Source organism: Panthera uncia (genome assembly GCF_023721935.1).
Source record: "Panthera uncia isolate 11264 chromosome A3 unlocalized genomic scaffold, Puncia_PCG_1.0 HiC_scaffold_11, whole genome shotgun sequence".
Classification (NCBI taxonomy): Eukaryota; Metazoa; Chordata; class Mammalia; order Carnivora; family Felidae; genus Panthera; species Panthera uncia.
This window is the reverse complement of record NW_026057578.1, coordinates 34,672,194-34,690,289: the sequence shown is the minus strand read 5'-3', so window position 1 is coordinate 34,690,289 and position 18,096 is coordinate 34,672,194. Positions and strand designations below refer to the sequence as shown.

General features: G+C 42.7%; 1 protein-coding gene across 1 annotated transcript in view; it reads left to right on the top strand.

Annotated features, from left to right (window-relative positions):
* The window catches only part of PAK5 (p21 (RAC1) activated kinase 5), a 101,562-nt gene that overhangs the window by 70,635 nt on the left and 12,831 nt on the right, over positions 1-18,096 (top strand). The window contains exons 3-7 of the mRNA XM_049649826.1: positions 3,699-3,765; positions 3,975-4,090; positions 6,809-7,300; positions 9,636-9,769; positions 13,777-13,903. Coding sequence (XP_049505783.1) covers positions 3,699-3,765; positions 3,975-4,090; positions 6,809-7,300; positions 9,636-9,769; positions 13,777-13,903 — 936 coding nt within the window. The remainder of the gene's footprint in view (positions 1-3,698; positions 3,766-3,974; positions 4,091-6,808; positions 7,301-9,635; positions 9,770-13,776; positions 13,904-18,096) is intronic.

Genomic DNA, 18,096 nt, shown 5'->3' with positions numbered 1-18,096 from the left:
GTATTTTGAGCTGATTTCTCTAAGCCAACACTTCAAAAAAAAAAAACAAAACAAAACAAACTTAATTTATCTTCACCTCCCTCACCACCCCAGGCATTATCATTCATCATTTTCTGGCCCTTGTATTTCTAGCATTCTGCTCCTGGCCTTCCAGACATCTGAGCCCCTGGTGAAACACTTTAACCATGCTTTTGCTCTGTAGTTGTCTTTCCACACCATGCCCACCTCTGCTCTGACCATGTCTACCTTTTTATCACTGAAGGGTATCTCTGACAACATATCAAAGGCCCAAGTTCTAAAGTGACATTATCTGAATTTGAATCCCACCTCTACTTTTTTTATTTTAATGTTTGTTTATTTTTGAAAGACAGAGAGAGAAGAGAGAGAGAGTAGGGGAGGGGCAGGGAGAGAGGGAGACACAGAATCCGAAGCAGGCTCCAGGCTCTGAGCTATCGGCACAGAGCCCAACACAGGGCTTGAACTCACAAACCGCAAGATTGTGACCTGAGCCAACGTCAGACACTTAACCGACTAAGCCACCCAGGCGCCCCAACCAACTCTACTTCTAAATAGCTTTCAGACCTTTGCATAAGCTGCTTGAACTCACTGTGCTTCAGTCTCCTTATCTGTAAAATGGAACAATTATGGGGCCTATCTCATTGTGTAACTTGAGGTTTAAATGCATCTATGTATATAAAGTGTTTAAAACAGTCCCTGGCACATGGAAACCACTCAGCAAATGTCAATTATCATTATTAACATTTATATGTATCACTCCTACAGGGATAGACTTCTAAAAGAGCAGTTGGTTAATGGAAGGGGCCCTGCTTTGGCTCCCATTAACATGCCCCTGCATTCTTTCAAGGAGTGAGTGTCTCAGCCTTGATTACACAGAGCGGGGAGGTGACAAGTAATGGTAGAAATGTCAAGACAGGCAAGAATGCAGGCCTGTAGTGCCAATGTGCCTAGCGCCTGGGACATCTAGACATCCTCCCCCTCGGAGTGAAAGACTGACCTGAGCAGAAGAAGAACTGGGTTGTGCAATCCTCCTGAGGGAATGGAGGGCCATTTGCCTTGGATGGCTAGTGGTGGGGGTTGGGGGGGTAGTTTTACCTCCCTGAGGCTCCATTTTATCCACAATAAAATGGGATAAATTTCCCCTTTCTTGACTCTCAGAGTGAAAAAGAACGAGGCTGGCACAAATAGGCCAGCAATACTATCATGGAACCCACAGTTGGGTGGGTTAATGACCCAACTGAAGGCTATAGGTCAGCAACATGGTGGCCCTGAGCCAGGACATTCACTTCTCCTTCCCAAAGTCAGCTGTTAGTCTGTCATCTTCTCCTTGAACCGATGGAAACCTGGAGGGAGGACCACATGTTCTCTCCCTGGAAGCAGTCAATTCTCCTTCTACAGATACACCTCGAATTTTGTTCAAAAATTGTTTCTTGTGAGAGTGGTTGCTCCTCACCCATCACTTTTTTTTTTGAGTCTGTGCCTCTTACCGGCAGGCATGAAAAACAGTAGCACGGTTTTGTCTCTAAAACCTAATTTCAAAGATGTTTAGCTCCCAGTGAACAACTCAGCCTTCCCTCTCTGACTGGAAATGGTCCCATTCATGTAGGCAGGCCTCCTTTTCTTTATGCCACACGTTGGCTGCTAAGAGTAGGCTCGGATAATGCTGTTGACAGTCGGTAAAGGAGAGAAGTGGCCTGATGTGGTACGGAGTGGTGTTTGCGATTCCTACTGGATTTTTATTTTTAATATATCTTCAGAGATCAGTTACACATGCTTGTGGGGAATGAATTCAATTTCGCTTAAAGTACAGGAGCCAGGCCTCCACGGAAGACACCGCGGGATGAGGCCATGTGATAGTTCCCAGGACATACTTTCAAAAATAAAAGTCATAGACCCCGCTTCCCCTCACATGCTGGCCTTGTAATTAGCCTGGGCCTGGCTAATCTCAAACTTAATTTAAGGGAAGAACCCAGTTGTTTAATTCACACTGACATTTTATTCCCCCTCCCCACATCACAGAAACAAACCAGTTTTCCCTGAGTATAGCACAAATTCAGCGTGATTTCAAATACAGCATCTTAATTATAATACAGTATTCAGTAGATTATAATTAAAACCATCTTTGCTGATTGTTTTGAGGATACATTATACATTAGTATAGGAATACATTTGCTACCAGTATATTATATTCAATAAGTGCTAGCTGGGCTTTTAAAAAAATATGTTACTATTTCTTTTCTCTTGCATTCCCACTATGCTAAGGACTTTCTATAATGATACCAGCATGTAGAGTATATTGGCCAGTCACTATTCAAATCCTTTGATGTGCGTTCAGTCCTTCAGAGCTCACAATGACCTAAAGAGGTAGTTACTATTGTTACAATTCCCATTTTACCGATGAGAAAACTGGAGTGCAGAAGTTTAAATAACTTGCCCCATGTCACACAATGTGTAAATGGCAGAAAACATTTTTGAACCCAGAGCCTGTTTTCTTAGACATTAGGTTGCTCTAGGTTTAGCCTCATCAAAACCCTGTGAGGGAGGTATTTATGATCCCCATTTTACAGATGAGAAAACTGAGGCTCAGAGAGGCTTAGCGATTTGACTAAAGCCATCAGAGTCAGAATTGAACCCTAAGTATGTCCCTCAAAAGCATGTGTTCTCTTGCTGAACAGCCAGGATGGGGCCCTGGCTTCAAAGTACCCTTGTTCCTGCTGGGTGGTGCAAGGCTGCCTGAATGGTGAACTCACCTGAGTAGATTCTGGTGTTTTCATGACTAGGAAAGACTTCACTGCTGGATGTGCACAGGCCAGCACTGTCATCTGGGAGCCAATGAACAGTGCAAAAGAAGTGAGAATGGTTCCATGGTAGGAATTTTAAGGAGCCAACTGTGTTCAACTCTTGCTGCCAGACTTCTGGGATAGGTGTGTGATGATGTGTGATGAGGCAGGAGCTTGGAACACCTGCTGTCTTCCAGGTGACCACCATATTGCCAGATCCAATGAGCAACATGCCCCATCCTACTTCAGTTCTCCATGGCATTTGACATGCTTCATTACTTCTTCCTTTTTGAAATGTTTTCGTACCTTGACTCAGGACCACCTAGTCCCTTACTTTCTCTCCTACATTTCTGGCTACTTCTTCTGTGCTCCTTTATGCAACATCTTCCTGCCTTTTCTGGTCTCTGAATGTTGGGGTCCTTGGATTTTCTCTTACACATGCAACATCATGGCTTTAATACCAACTAAACGCCAGTGATGCTCAGATGCATGTCTTAGCTTCATCTCTTTCCTGGACGCAAAGCATGTCTAAGTCACCTAAGCAACATCTCTGCGTAGATGCTTGATGGTTCTCCCAAACTTAACGCAGCCATGCTGGAATTCTTTGTTTCCCCCATGTAATAATTAGCTTTTGCCATGTAACAGATTATTCTAAAACTTAATGATGTAAAACAATAATAAACATTTATTACTATTTATTACCTCACACCGTTTCTTTGGGTCACTTCTCTGTGACTTACTTACTAAGCTGGATGATTCTGGCCTTGAGATTCTCATGAGGTTGCAGTCAAGATGTCAGCCAGGTCTAGTCATCTGAAAGCTTGACTGGGACCAGACGATCACTTCTAGGATGGCTCATATGGCTGTTGGTGGAAGACCTCAGTTTCTGACTCTTGGCAGGAGACCTTGCACTTGGACCTCTCTATTGAATCCCTCAAGACATGGCAGCAAGAGAAAACCAGGACAGGTATCCAAGAGAGAAGGCAGAGGAGCCACAATATCTTTTTTGGTCATGGAAGGCACTTGCTATCACTTCCACTATATTCTTTTGGCCAGACAGATGAGCCTGCTACAGTGTAGGAGGGGACTACCCCAACTACAATAGCCAATCTAATCTCAACTCACACGGACCACAATAAGCTAACAGGCATTCCTGTTTCCTCTTTTGCCACAAAGGTCTTTTCTGCTCCAGCATGCAGATCAGGATCAATATTAAGCTCATGTTTCTCTTCTCAGCAACCTCCAATGGTTCCCATCTTACTCAGAGTGACAGCCAGCGCCCTTGCCATGGTGTACATGATCCCCTCCTAGCTGCTTTTCTGGCCATCTTTCCAAAATGACTCCCCTGCACTCTAGACGAACCTCTGTGCTATTCCTCAAGCCTGTATTTTCTTAGAATTCTGTGTGTGCTGTGCCCTCTCCCCAGACTACCCCTCCCCACATAGACATTGGGCCTATTTCTTCATGTCAGCCAGGTTACTGCTCAAATGGCACCACCTCAGAGAGGCCTTCCTTGGCCATTACATCCAAGATGGCATCTCATTAATCTCAAGCCCCTTGCTTTGTTTTATTTTCTTCATGTCTTTATTAATACTGGACTGCATACTGTATATTTATTGGTTTTCTTATTTATTACCTGTCTCCTCTAGAATATAAACCCCAAGAGGGCAGAAATACCGTCCATTTTTATTATTGCTGGACCTTCCCATGGCACCTAAAGTGGTGCCTAGCACCTAACAGTTGCTCAAAGATTAATCAGTGGGCTTCATGAATGTACTACATGGGAGCAATGAATTTATTTGGAAAGGTACTACCCAGTAGAACTTTCTGCAGTGGTGAAAATGTTGTATATCCATGCTGTCCAATGTGTGGCTATTGAATACTTAAAATGTATCTGAATACTGTAACTGAGGAACTGAATGTTTTATTTTAATTTTTTTGTTGATTTCAATTAAGTAGTTACATGTAGCCAGTATCCATATATTAGAGTAGATATAGATCCTTGAGATAGATGGGGGGTGGGGGCATATACGTGTCATTTCCTGTACATCCCAGTAGAGTGGTAGAGATTTCCTAGGGTGCTGTGTTAGTATAATAAAAAATCTTTTTGGAGAGCTTTCTGTGTACCCAGCACTGTGTTGTCATCAGAATATTATATATGAGTGCATTGAGCGATTAGTGCATTCTATCCTGGGCAAGGAGGTGAATGTGGCATGATGTGGTATATTCATGACCTCAGCCATTCCAGGGGTAGTCAAAGATCCTTCCTGATACCTCTCAGGGAGCAATTGCTGGCTGTACATCAAGTATCACATAAACCCCTCAATGACTTCCCCTACCCTTGTTCTGTCTTCCCTCCCTATATTCCTCTGTTGAGTTCCCTCAATCCATCCTTAATTACCAGAGTAAAGTGTTCTCTGCCAGAATCCTTTTGAAGGATGACCAAATTTCCTTTCACACACACAGCCCTGCAAATTTTGGCTGCTCTCAATTATATTTCTACATATTTGATGAGAGCATTGTACTTACCTTATGGTCCATACTGAAAAGCTGCTTAGCACAGGGAACAATATTTTTCCTTTTACATATATCTGCTAGGTTATATGTGTGGGTAGTACATCCCCCCTCCAGTAGATGGGTTCAAAAGCATGGACAAAGGCCTTCTATCCCTATCTCATTGAAGACTAACACCCGTTAATGACAAATGGGATCTTACATTCCCAAAAAAGAAAACAAGGCCTAAATACACATTGGATAAGGCACATTTTAACTAAAACTCTCCGTGTGGTTCAGATGAGGGGGGAGAAAGCCCTCTCCTAGGAGCAGTGGGTACAGTTGTTGCCCAGCCATATCCCTTCATCACCTATTGCTTCTGTCTGCCAACACTGCTTTCCTTTGTCTAAAGCAGTAGTTCTCAGCCAAGAACAATTTTACCCATATTCTGGGGATATTTGAAAACATCTCAAGAAATTTTTGCTGGTAATGACTGGCAGAAGAGACTGCTCCTGGCATCTAGTGGGTAAAGGCCAGGGATGCTGCTAAACATCCTGCAATATCCAGGGCAGTCGCCCACACAGTTATCTGGACCCCAAAATCAATAGTACCAAAATTGAGAAATTCTGGTTCTAAGAGCTTTCTCTACCCACTGGAGCCTACCCAGCCCAGAACATGGCAGGCCAGAAGTACCAGGAAACTAATATCCATGGAAGCAGATGTTAAACAGTGTTTTAAAGGGAGCTGGTGCATAAATATTCCAGCTCTCTGCCCCTCAGATGGGATAACTCCCAGGTACCTGCTTAATATAGTCTCTGAGGATGCAGGGTTACCTAGTGGAATTAGGTTCCCTGTTTCATTGGTAACTTGCTGTGCCTTTTAGGGTTCACTAGAGAAACAGAACCAGTAGGGGTGTGTGTGTGTGTGTGTGCGCGTGCGTGTGCGCGCGCGCGCACACACAGAGAAAATGAGTCCTCTGTGGATGACCTTAGTCTTTTCACTTAAAGCCTTCAACTGATTGGATGCAGCCCACCCACTTTATGGAGGGCAGTCTGCTTTGCTCAAAATCTACTCATTTAAATGTCAATGACATCTAAAAAATACCTTCACAGTAATATCTAGACTAGTTTTTGACTAAACAACCAGATGCTGTGGCCTAGCCAAGTTAACTCATAAAATTAACCATCATAGTCTATGACTCACCCTTTATTGGTTTTCCCCTTCCTTGTCTCACTTCATAACTCCTGGGATCACCTCTCACCATTTATATTCAAATCCAGGTCTCATAGTCTGCTTCTGGGGATTTTAGTAGGGAAAGGGGAAGAAAGAGGCTGGATGGGGGTAGAGGGTAGGGAAATGGTGGAAGCAGGGACAACCTGGGACCTCACAAGGTAAGTGTCACCCACGACCATGTTGTATAATGGCACTCTTCATTCAGGCCAACTGTGGGTTGGCTCACTGACTGCGGCATTCAGATCTAGCATGTGAATATTTTCCATCCGTGTCTGTCTTCCCAGGTGGATTACGATCGAGCACAGATGGTCCTCAGCCCTCCCCTGTCAGGGTCTGACACCTACCCCAGGGGGCCCGCCAAACTACCTCAAAGTCAAAGCAAAGCAGGCTACTCCTCAAGCAGCCACCAGTACCCATCTGGGTACCACAAAGCCACCCTCTACCACCACCCCTCCCTGCAGACCAGTTCACAGTACATCTCCACAGCTTCTTATCTGAGCTCTCTGAGTATCTCATCCAGTACCTACCCCCCACCCAGCTGGGGCTCCTCTTCAGACCAGCAGCCCTCCAGGGTGTCCCATGAACAGTTTCGGGCTGCTCTGCAGCTGGTGGTCAGCCCCGGAGACCCCAGAGAATACTTGGACAACTTTATCAAAATCGGAGAAGGGTCAACTGGCATTGTGTGCATCGCAACTGAGAAACACACAGGGAAACAAGTTGCAGTGAAGAAAATGGACCTCCGCAAGCAACAGAGACGAGAACTGCTCTTTAATGAGGTATGCGGTGTGTTCAGATCATTATTTCTCTCCTATGTAACATTTATTTCCCACGCAAAAATATTGCACATACAGTGTAGGACACTAGAAAGCAATGAAAATGTAAATACAAAAATAGTGCCCCCATAATCCTTCTGGTCTTTCTCTATGCATGTATGGCTGCTACATTTACAAAGTACTGATGTGGATCAGCCACTATGCTAAGCACTGATATGGCCTGATTTGCACAACAACCCTATGAGACCGACGTTATTGCTATAGCAACAAGGAAACCTGGACTCAGGTTAAGTGACTAGCCCAGGGTCATAGAGCAGGTCAATGATAGATCTGGGATTTGAATTCTAGCAGATTCCAAAGCCTCATGCTACACTGTCTATGTAGATGTATATATACATTTTACACATGGTGGTGATACCATGTATATACCCTTTATAGCCATTTTTTAAAAATCTCAATAAACAGGGACATCTGCGTGGCTCAGTTGGTTGTGTCTGACTTTGGCTCAGGTCATGATCTCATGGTTCATGAGTTCGAGCCCCATATCAGGCTCTGTGCTGGACAGCTCTGTCTCCATCTCTCAATCTCTCTCTCTCTCAAAAATAGACATTAAATTTTTTGTTAATTAAAGATTTAAAAAATAATCTCAATAAACAGAGGTCAGCTTAGTGACAGATTATCACTCTTTGGGAAATTTAAGATATGTTTTCCTAACTATAGTAATAATGAATTCTTCCTGTGGAAAATACAGAAAATGTCCCATAATCTCACAACCAAGAAATAGCTACTTTAATATTTCAATATTTCTATATTTTTTCTCTTTAGAGAAAGTAATATAAAGTATTGTCTTACAGAAAGTTTGTAACAATGAGGGCCCTCACTGATATAGTCTTATGTCATCCTTACCAGCACTGGATACTGTCATGTGATCTCTGTTAATCTGATAGAGATAAATAAATCTTCTTGCTTTAATTAACACTATTATTACTAGTGAGGCTGAATTTATCTTTATGTGTTAATAGGCCATTTTTATTTCTTCATTAAACCATATATCCTTTGCAGTCTTCAATTAGGGTGGTAGCATTTGTCTTATTGATAAGTAAGAACTATTGATATGTTAAGGAATTAACCTTTTTCTATGTGTTTGTTTCACATATTTTCCACTTCTTCATCCCCCTTTCACACTTGAGAGCTCTAAAATGCACAGAGGTGGAAAAACATGAGTTCCTGTGTCTAAGGACACAAAATGTTTTGTAATAATATTCATCGATTGATTTTATGAGAGCTTAGGGAAGAGAGATGAGCTTTTGTGGATGGAAAATTTAAGTCTTAAAGATAGCAAGTCAGGATTCCAATGTTAGATAATATGCCAGTCTCTAACAAAGGATATACCACCCATATCCCCTAACAGACATTATAAAAATACAATCACATGTGACTTTGGATCCCTCTTCTATGGAGGCTCATGTGAGGCCATCAGTGGCCTCCACATGTCTTCAGCCCCCATGGGTTCGTGTTTTCCTATGTTCCACATTTCATAGAGAACACCAGGTGGGTGGGCTTCAGTTTGTCACTTCCACGATACTGATTTCTGGAACTTATTTCCAAATCACAGTGCTAGAGCAGACAGAGCAATATAACATAGATAACTTTGTAATTTATTATTCAGCACTAATTCTGAAAATGTCACCAGAAACAGCCACAGGGCAGCAATTCTTGGATGCTCTCCCCAGGAAGCAAGTTCAAGTTAGCCTTTTATATGCCTGAGTCATGTTTGCTTTTACCCTCAAGACCTATCATTAGTATTCAGCCCAAACCTCTCTCACACTCAACCCAGATCTTCTCCCAAGATGTTAAGTTAGCCTCATGTGGCCCCACACCTACTGTTTACTTCATTCACTTGTGAGACCTACTTATCATTCACTCATTTATAATTTAGAGTTGGTGATGCTTTTGCCAGGTTAACCAATAGTTGAGTAGTCTGAAGGAGACTCTTAGAATCCTGTCCCTCCATTAATAGCCTCCCCCCAGAACAGTCAACAAAACTCCCTCTTATGAGTACAAACCTTGCCAGGGTTCTGCCTGTTTCACTCTTATTATCCCCAAACCCAGTGCCTGGGTGCTCTGCCATTTTCTCTAAATTTACTAACTTGATTCCTTTCTATTGCTACTAGCTGCCTTCAATGCTGTCTTTTTGTCTATAGTAGACTCCTGAATAAATCTCCCCCCAAATCAATATTTCTTAATCAATTGTACTCACAGCACAGATGTGGCCACAAGAGAACAGAAAGCCAAATTTCACCGTCACAAGTCAAAAAGCATCTTTCCATTTGCCCAGGTTGTGATAATGCGGGATTACCACCATGACAACGTGGTTGACATGTATAACAGCTACCTTGTTGGCGACGAGCTCTGGGTGGTCATGGAATTTCTAGAAGGCGGTGCCTTGACAGACATTGTCACTCATACCAGGTATGTCTCTTCATTATCCAGACAAAAAATTCCAAGTGCTTATTATCTACTCCAGGGTAAGTCTTCAATGGCTATCTCTATGAACTCTATAAATTGTGAGCCCTTGGAAGTCAGGGAATAGGGTGACCCTTTTTATTTATGTTCCCTAAGTGCCTATTGTAATATCATGTATGTAGTTCATTCATTCAATTAACATTCTATTCTCCTCGCACTCCAGAAATTCATTAATACCCAATGATTTAAAATCAGAAAGCTGCTGAGAATGGGCTTTGGTGCCAAATAATAGAATTTCCCATTCCTACATACTTTTTTTAAAAAACTTAATTTTATTATGAGTTGCCATGCTATTGCTATGTGTTCGTGCCACCAAGGGTACCTGGGTAAGGAGGAGGCAGGTGGGAAATTAGTCAGAGTTTTATGTTATAATAAGAAACCTACATAATAGAAATTCTTCAATTCTATTTTTAAATAGTCTTGCAAGTAACAATGGTTAATTGTCATTGTTACCTCTGCTCCTTGTTTCCCTGATGTATCAGTTGTGGTCATTTCATTAAGGGCTTATTGATCACCTTTGATGTGCCAAGCTGTTTCCTGAGTGCTGGGGATACAAAAATACAAAGAATTAAGGCTCAAAGATATTCCATCAAGGAAGTCACAGATTAGAAATAAATACATTATAATACCTGTGCAGAATTAGAAAGATGTATACAAGTAGCAAAGAAGAATACCTGAATATCTCTAACAGGGAGAGTAAAGAAAGATTCCCAATATAAGGTGATAACCAAGATGAGTTTTGAGAGATGCACAGGAGTTTCCTAGGAAGGCAAATGGGGGGGAAGGATTTGAGGCAGAGTGTGTGCTAAGACAGTGTTCCTCAAATTTTAATGTGCATGCAAAGTGTCTGTGGGTCTTAGTAAAATGCAGATCTCGATTCAATAGGAAGGGGCATGATACTGTCTTCTAACAAGCTCCCAGATGACACCAATTCTCCTCATTCATGGACTGCCTTGGGGAAGCAAGGGACTAAGGAACAGACCTATTTTTTGAAAAAAACACGTTACATTTGGGAAACTTAAATTTGTTCTTGGTAGTAAATAAAACTCCAAAGTATTAGGGGATGATTTTAAAGAAGGAGAGGCATTGAATGTTAGCTGACGGTGCCTAAATCATAAGTGAACCCAAATGAACAATAGGCGGGAAGCAAAATAGCAAGAAGGTATTGGGAGGCCCTGTGAGGGGTAGAATATGCTGCTGTTTCTCCACTAAAATCAGATGATGTGTCCATTGTTACCACCTACAGCTCTGGGTCTGTAGTAGACTATGTAAAAACAAAAGAACATGAGGGAAGACACGGAACGTTTATCACCAACATTTCAGATGGCAGATCTCTGTTGGTATAGCCATTGGACACAACCACCCAAAAAATACATAAGATCATCTTAACTTGTAGAAAAAAAATATACTGAAGAAACCTAAGCATAAGGCAAATGTGACTTATGTCTAAATTAATAAGAATATGTCCAAAGGAGAGAACTTTTTTCTTGTCCTGGAGAGCTTCAGATAGCTATGCATGTCTCTCTAGAGCCCTCTCTTTGTCAAGGTGGGTTTTTTTTTTGTTTTTTTGTTTTTTTGTTTTTTTTCAGTTTTTATTGTGTGTCGGTGGGATCCACTTAAGAGCTAGCCTCTCTGGAATCCATTATGTTCTCCTATTCTCTCCATCCAGTTTTGTCAATAATATTCCATTGAAAGTGGAGTAGCTCCAGAGAACAGGGAGACGTTGTATGTCAAGGAACACTGAATATTTAGAACTTGAAATCCTTTTAATCCTGAATTTAGACTTTAATCCTTAAATCATTCAAAGAGTTTCCTATACGAGATATTCAATAAATGCTTCATTGAATGATTGACTGATTAGTTAAATATCTAACCCCTTGCTACTCAAAGTGTGGTCTGGAGAATCACAGCATAATATCACCTAGAGGCTTGTTAGAAATGCAGAATCTCAGGAATTTCCTATGCGTGCCAAAGTTTTGGCCCTACCTAGCATCTTGTTAAATTACATCCTACTGATTTCTCGAGAAGGCAAAAGGAAGTGCCAAGCACTTCATACATTAACTCATGTAACCTTTCAAACCACACACCTCTTCAAAACAGAGCCAAGTTTTGGGTTTGGAATTGACTACAGAACTGAGGCATCTTTATCCCAATTCAGGCTTCCTTCCTGCAAGACTAGGAAAGCACAATCTTTCTACAGTGGATCCTGTACGAAAATTTCAAAGCCACTGAATTCAGAATCAACAGCATTTGTCACATATGCCAGTTAAAGGTGATTTTTCAGTCAGTGATGGGGGCTCAGATTTGATTAATTTTTGTTGTAGTTGACCTGTAAGTAATCTTTATGCCTGCTTCAAATAACTCGAATCCCATGGAATCCAAGAAGAATGAATTTTACTAGAGAAGGTGATTGTTGCTTTTGAATTATTTTTAAGGTATATTTGCGCTTATCCCTGCTGATGATGCTCTAGACCTCTGAGGGCTCTGCTGTGGGAAGATGAGAGAGTTGTCATCTGAAAACAATAAAGCGCAACAACCAGCCCACTCATACAAAACTGAGAACACAGAAGTTGTAGGTTTCCACTCTCCCAGACAAGACCATTTCTTCTTGCCTGCCTTTGTAACAGACCGATGCATTACTGGAAGAAGTCTCTTTGAAGAGAAGGGATACCCATCCACTTTATATGTTCAACATTCTCCCAGTTGGTCATCTCTTTGGATTTTACTTTGAATCCTAATTTTACTCAGGGTTTGCTGGCATCAACAAGACTGACACAAATTCAGGGTCATCCGTTTCCTTGTCCTTCTGAGCTAAGAGTTACTTGGGATTGGTTTTCAAGTCAGTCCTTAAATTTGGGCTCTGGTCAGTCACACCCTCTATCTCTCCTGACAGTGTTCTTTTTGTATGATGGTTTGTTTTAGGAGCTCTTTCCACATTTGCTATCTGGTCTAGGCCTCACGCTGTGTGTGACAGGAAGGAAGTTTTATACCCAGATGAGTTAGGCAGATACCTCCCTGCGTCATTTTGAGGGTACCAAGAAGCCCCTGCTATTCAAATAATTCTTCCCACTTAGGTTCCTCAGTGGCTGAAAAGCCATTCATATGAATTGCAATGTCAGCGTGATGCCATGGGGACAGTGGAAATGCATGGGTCTGAACTCAAAAACAAGTGGGGTTAGAATCATGGTCTGGTCAGTTTCTTAGCTGTGTGACACCTAAGGCAGGTTACTTGACCTCAATCTCCTCTGAAACCAGAACCTTTCTTCAGAAGGGTGCAGCGATGACATGTGGGAGCACATATCCAGTGCTGTGCTTGCCTTTCCCATACCCATGATCCATTTGTTCAAGTGTCATCCATTCACAGTTATTAGTAACTAACTAAGGCCAGTTTTCTTCTTGATGGAAGGACCTATAGCAACAGGAATCTCTAGCCCCTAGAGACAGGGCTAGTGCTAGGGCATCTTTGAGATCCAAAGACTGTGTTGTCTGAGTCCAGCCTTGAAGAGAACCATAGGTGTCCCCATTTCCAAGATGAGGAAAAAAAGAGACCCAAGGAAGTTAAAAGGGCTTGGTCAAGGTCACCTAACAGGCATACTTGAAACGTTGGCTGTATTCAGTACACTCTCTCTGTAGGACTCTGGAGGTTTGTACAATACCTAAGGAATTACCCATGAGAGTCTAAGGAAGTACATTTGCATTAATGACCCAAAAGCCAGCAGTAGGGGGGGGGGTCTCTTTCCTTTGGCTTATATTTGGTCCCTGTCATCATCAGTGCCAAGCCTTAGGTTCTGGGAGTCACATTCTAAGATTTCTTTGTACTTGCCTGTAGATTTTCCAGACATGGGCTGGAGAGCATGGACTGGTACAATAGAACCAAGGGAACTGCCTCTCTTGATCATTTCAAAGATGTTCTTAAAACTGTCTTCACTCCTTAAATGTTATTTCCTTTCTAGAATGAATGAAGAACAGATAGCCACCGTCTGTCTGTCAGTTCTGAGAGCTCTTTCCTACCTTCACAATCAAGGAGTGATTCACAGGGACATAAAGAGTGACTCCATCCTCCTGACAAGTGATGGCCGGGTAAGATTTCATGTTTGGCCTCTACATGGTTTACCTTGTCACTTTGTCTGTCATGGGCATTCTCCTCCGGAGAATACTTTCTCATAATTCTAAGTTTCCTTGCTCACAAGTCACCCACTGCCCTTCCCAGAAGGCTCGCCAAAAGGAAATTACTATTCTCTGTGTCATTCTGTTAGTCAGAATTCTCTGTGATCTGAATTTGATGGATGACTTTCCCCTTTAACAATGAGTGTAGGAAGTAATAGAAACTATGAAAATTTCTTTTTCTTCTTTGTTCTTATTTTTGTTGGGGGAGAAGAGAGGACTTTTCTGGGGATTTGTCCACCCTCATTGTGGGGTTGTGCATGTCTGTAATATCTCTCAGAGTTCCTGAGGGAAATACGAGACAAACTCCAGCAGACAACTTGAGGAGAGTTTAATAACCGTGTCGGCAGATGTAGACAAGTCATAAGGAAGAGAATATGAGGATTAGTGTGGTACTCTAGAATGGAGTGCCACTCTTACTACCCCCTGCCTGAGGAAGTGAGACAGGGAACTGGCTACTGGAATCTGAAAATAAACATTGTTGTCTGAAGTGGGATGCCTGGCAGGAACTCTGATCTTTGGTGGAAGACAGACCACGGTAAATCTGCAGGATCGGAGCTGGGAGGATAAATGCCTAACCTTACTTCATTCCTTTCTTCTGGTCCCTCACGGGTTCTCCCCATTGGCTGAACCCAATCAGAAGCCATCAGTAAGGTCAACACAGGTTGGCCTCCCAGGGCTCAGAGAAGGGAGGAGAATAGATCTGGAAAGGCAAACAAAAGATATCCATCACACTAGCTTATCCCCAGGCCCAGATTTCTGCATTTCCCATTACTACAGCCTGCTCAAGGGATTCTGCTGAAACTCATCAGCCATGCTGGGTTACAAAAGGATATAGAATACGATAGCCAGGGGATGAATGAGTTGACGTTTCAAGACAGTCTTAGTTAGATGGAAGAGTTTTGAAGCATAGATTTTCATCATCTAGACCCTTTTAACCTCCCTGAAACTCCCCCCCAGAGGTAATGGCCATGGCATGTAGGGAGCCAGCTGTCCCTTTAATATACCTGTCTTTTAAAACCTCAGCCATGTGGAAAATGTTCATGTCACATTAGAATTGCCCAAGAATGATCAGAGGGCAGCCAGAAGAAACTGCCGAAGCACTTTGGCTTTTCTCAAGGGAAAAGATTGTTTCGAAATCTCTTTTGTTTTGAAGAGATTGTCAATTCTATTGTGGAAAATTCAGGAAATTCAGAAAAGTATAAAGGACAGAATAAAGATCACCCTTAATACCATTTCCCATTTTTCCCCACATTTCCCTGTATAGCATACTTGCAAACTTGGAATTATTTTTTAATGGGCGGTTTTAAGTACTGCTTTTTGCATTACTATGGCTGAATTTTTTTAAGTTTTTATTGATTTATTGTGAGGGAGAGAGAGAGAGAGCACCTAAGCAGGGGAGGGTGAGAAATAAGGAGAGACAGAATTCCAAGCAGGCTCCGCACCATCAGCACAGAGCCCCTATACCAGTCTTGAACTCATGAAACGTGAGATCATGATCTGAACTGAGATCAAGAGTCCGACGCTTAACCTACTGTACCACCCAGGTGCCCCATGAATTTTTTTTTTAAGAGGATATGGGAGTATGCCTTAGTCAGCTTTTGCTACATAACAAACCACTCTACACTTAGTGGCTTAAAAAGACAACCATGTATTCGCTCACAGTTCTGGGTCAGCATTTGAGCTGCCCTCTGCTGGAACAGCTTGTCTCTGCTCCATGTGGCATCAGCTGAGCTCACTCTTGCTTCTGTGGCCAGCCTGCTGCTGATGGCCTCACTCCTTCGACCGGCACTCGCCATGTGTCCTGCATCTCCCAGCAGACTATCACAGGCTTATTTCCATGGTGTCTATGACAAGGTTCCCAGCAGGAGCAAGGGAGGCAAGCCTCAGTGCACACTTTTGAACCCTCTGCTTGTATCTTGTTTGCTAATGTCCCTATGGGCAAAATAAGTCACACAGTCAAGCCTAGATGCATGGGATAGGGAAGTAGACTTTACCTGTTGATGAGAGAAGATGCAGAGTCACATTGCAAAGGGATGTGGGTCCAAGGAGAAGAAAGGTATGTGGCCATGTTGCACATTCTCCCAGACAGGGTGCTATGGGAAATGGGTTGGAACCTTCCCCTGGCCGGACTCAGGAAAGTACTTATGCGAGGTTCCATGACCTCAGAACACAATTTACAAAGCACTGAACTGGTCCACAGCTTGGCCCTCAGGACTGGTGCTTACAGAAAAAAAGAAAAAGAAAAAGCTGGGCCATTTCAAGCCAGGCTTTTGCCCCTTATTTCTGGAGACTGCTGACAAAGACTTCCTTGCTACAAGTACATGTCAGATGTCAAAATCAGACATGAGACTAAGATAATTCATTTAAATCAGCTTAAAGATCTCCCCTCCCCACAATGTACAAAAGGTTATTAAATCATTCGGTGTCATTCTTGAGGGTGGACCTATGCTTCAAACATGTCCTGCATTTCCATGTACCCAGCAAAGAGTTCCTGGGGGCTGGCACATGGTAAGTGCTTTTAGTCTTACTGGTTTGCTCACTCCCTCCTTCCACAAATACTCACTGAATATCTGCGCTGTGCCAGGGGAGTTCTAGGTCCTACAGGTGAACAAAGCAAAACTGCTACTTTCATTAAGCTTATTTGGGACATGGGGGTAGGATAAATCCACAAATAAAATCATCTCCAGGCAGGCGGTGATAAGCACTAAGTTTTCGATAATTAATTTAAGCAGAGTAAGGATATGGTAGAAAGTGATAAAAGTGTGGGGTCATAGAAGTCCCCCTGAAGTGATGATGCTACAGCAGAGACTGAGGGAGTAGGTACAATGGCTGTCAGGGTGAGAGTGTTCCAGAAAAGGCAACAAGCAACATGTGGAGTGGATCCTGTGGCTCTTGGCCATGTTGCCCAGAGTGTGCTCATTCACACCTCAGGACAACACACACACCATATTGACTCTAGTGGGCTCCTTCAGTTTCCGTAGAGAAAGGAATTTTTTTTTTTTTAAGAATGAGAGCCAAGGGGTACCTGGGTGGCTCACTTGGTTGAGCATCTGACTTTTGATTTTGGCTCAGGTCATGATCTCATGAGTTCAGGGGATTGGGCCCCACATAGGGCTCTGTGCTGACAGCACAGAGCCTATTGGGATTCTCTCTTTCCCTCTCTCTGCCTCTGTCCCACTTGCGCTGTCTCTTCCTTTCTCTCTGTCCCTTCCCGGCTTACTCATGTGCACTCTTTCTCTCAAAATAAATAAATAAATTACTAAAAAAATTTGAAAAAAGAGTAAGAATCAGGATAGAGTGTGGCTACTTCAAGAAAATTTTGTACTAATTTGTTTCGTACTCATTTATTAGAGCATGAAGTTTTGCAGTGGAGAAAACATTCTCATTTACTTATTGTTGTTGTAACAAATCACTCCAATGCTTAGGGTCTTGAAAGTCACTTCAGTGTTTTTATATGGCTCTGGCGGTTGGCTGGGCTCTACTAGCCAGGACTGCTCTGATTCGTGGTGAGACACTGCATCTAGAAGTCTTCCTCACTTACATGTCAGGTAGTCAGGGCTGGCTGGTGGCTGGGCACTCAGCTGAGCCATCAACTGGAACACCTACAATGTGACCTCTCTGGGTGGCCTTCCCCACAGCATGGAGGCTGGACTCCAAAAAACCAAGATGGAAGCACGTGGAATTTTTATGACCCAGCCTCAAAGTCCCCGAAGGCCACTTCTCCTGCAGCTACAGGCCTTCCAGCTCAGGAGGAGGGAATGTAAAGCCCTCTCCAGTGGGAGGAGGATCGAGTTATATGGTCAGAAGAGCTCATGGGCTGGGGGATATTATTGTTGGCTTTTTCTGGAAAGCATTGTCATGTAAGCTGTATACTGAGTTTTCTTCTTGGTGGGAGATGTGCAGCATCATTAACCCTTAGAGAAGTACAAATTAAAACTAGGATATGCCACTTAATACCTAGAGGACTGGCTAAGATAAAAAATAGTGATAATACCACTTATGGGAATGTGAAATAGTAGACACTCTGGAAAACAGTTCCTTTCAAAACTAAAAATGGACTTTCCATGCAATTGCATTCTTAGGCATATATTCCAGAAAAAAAAATG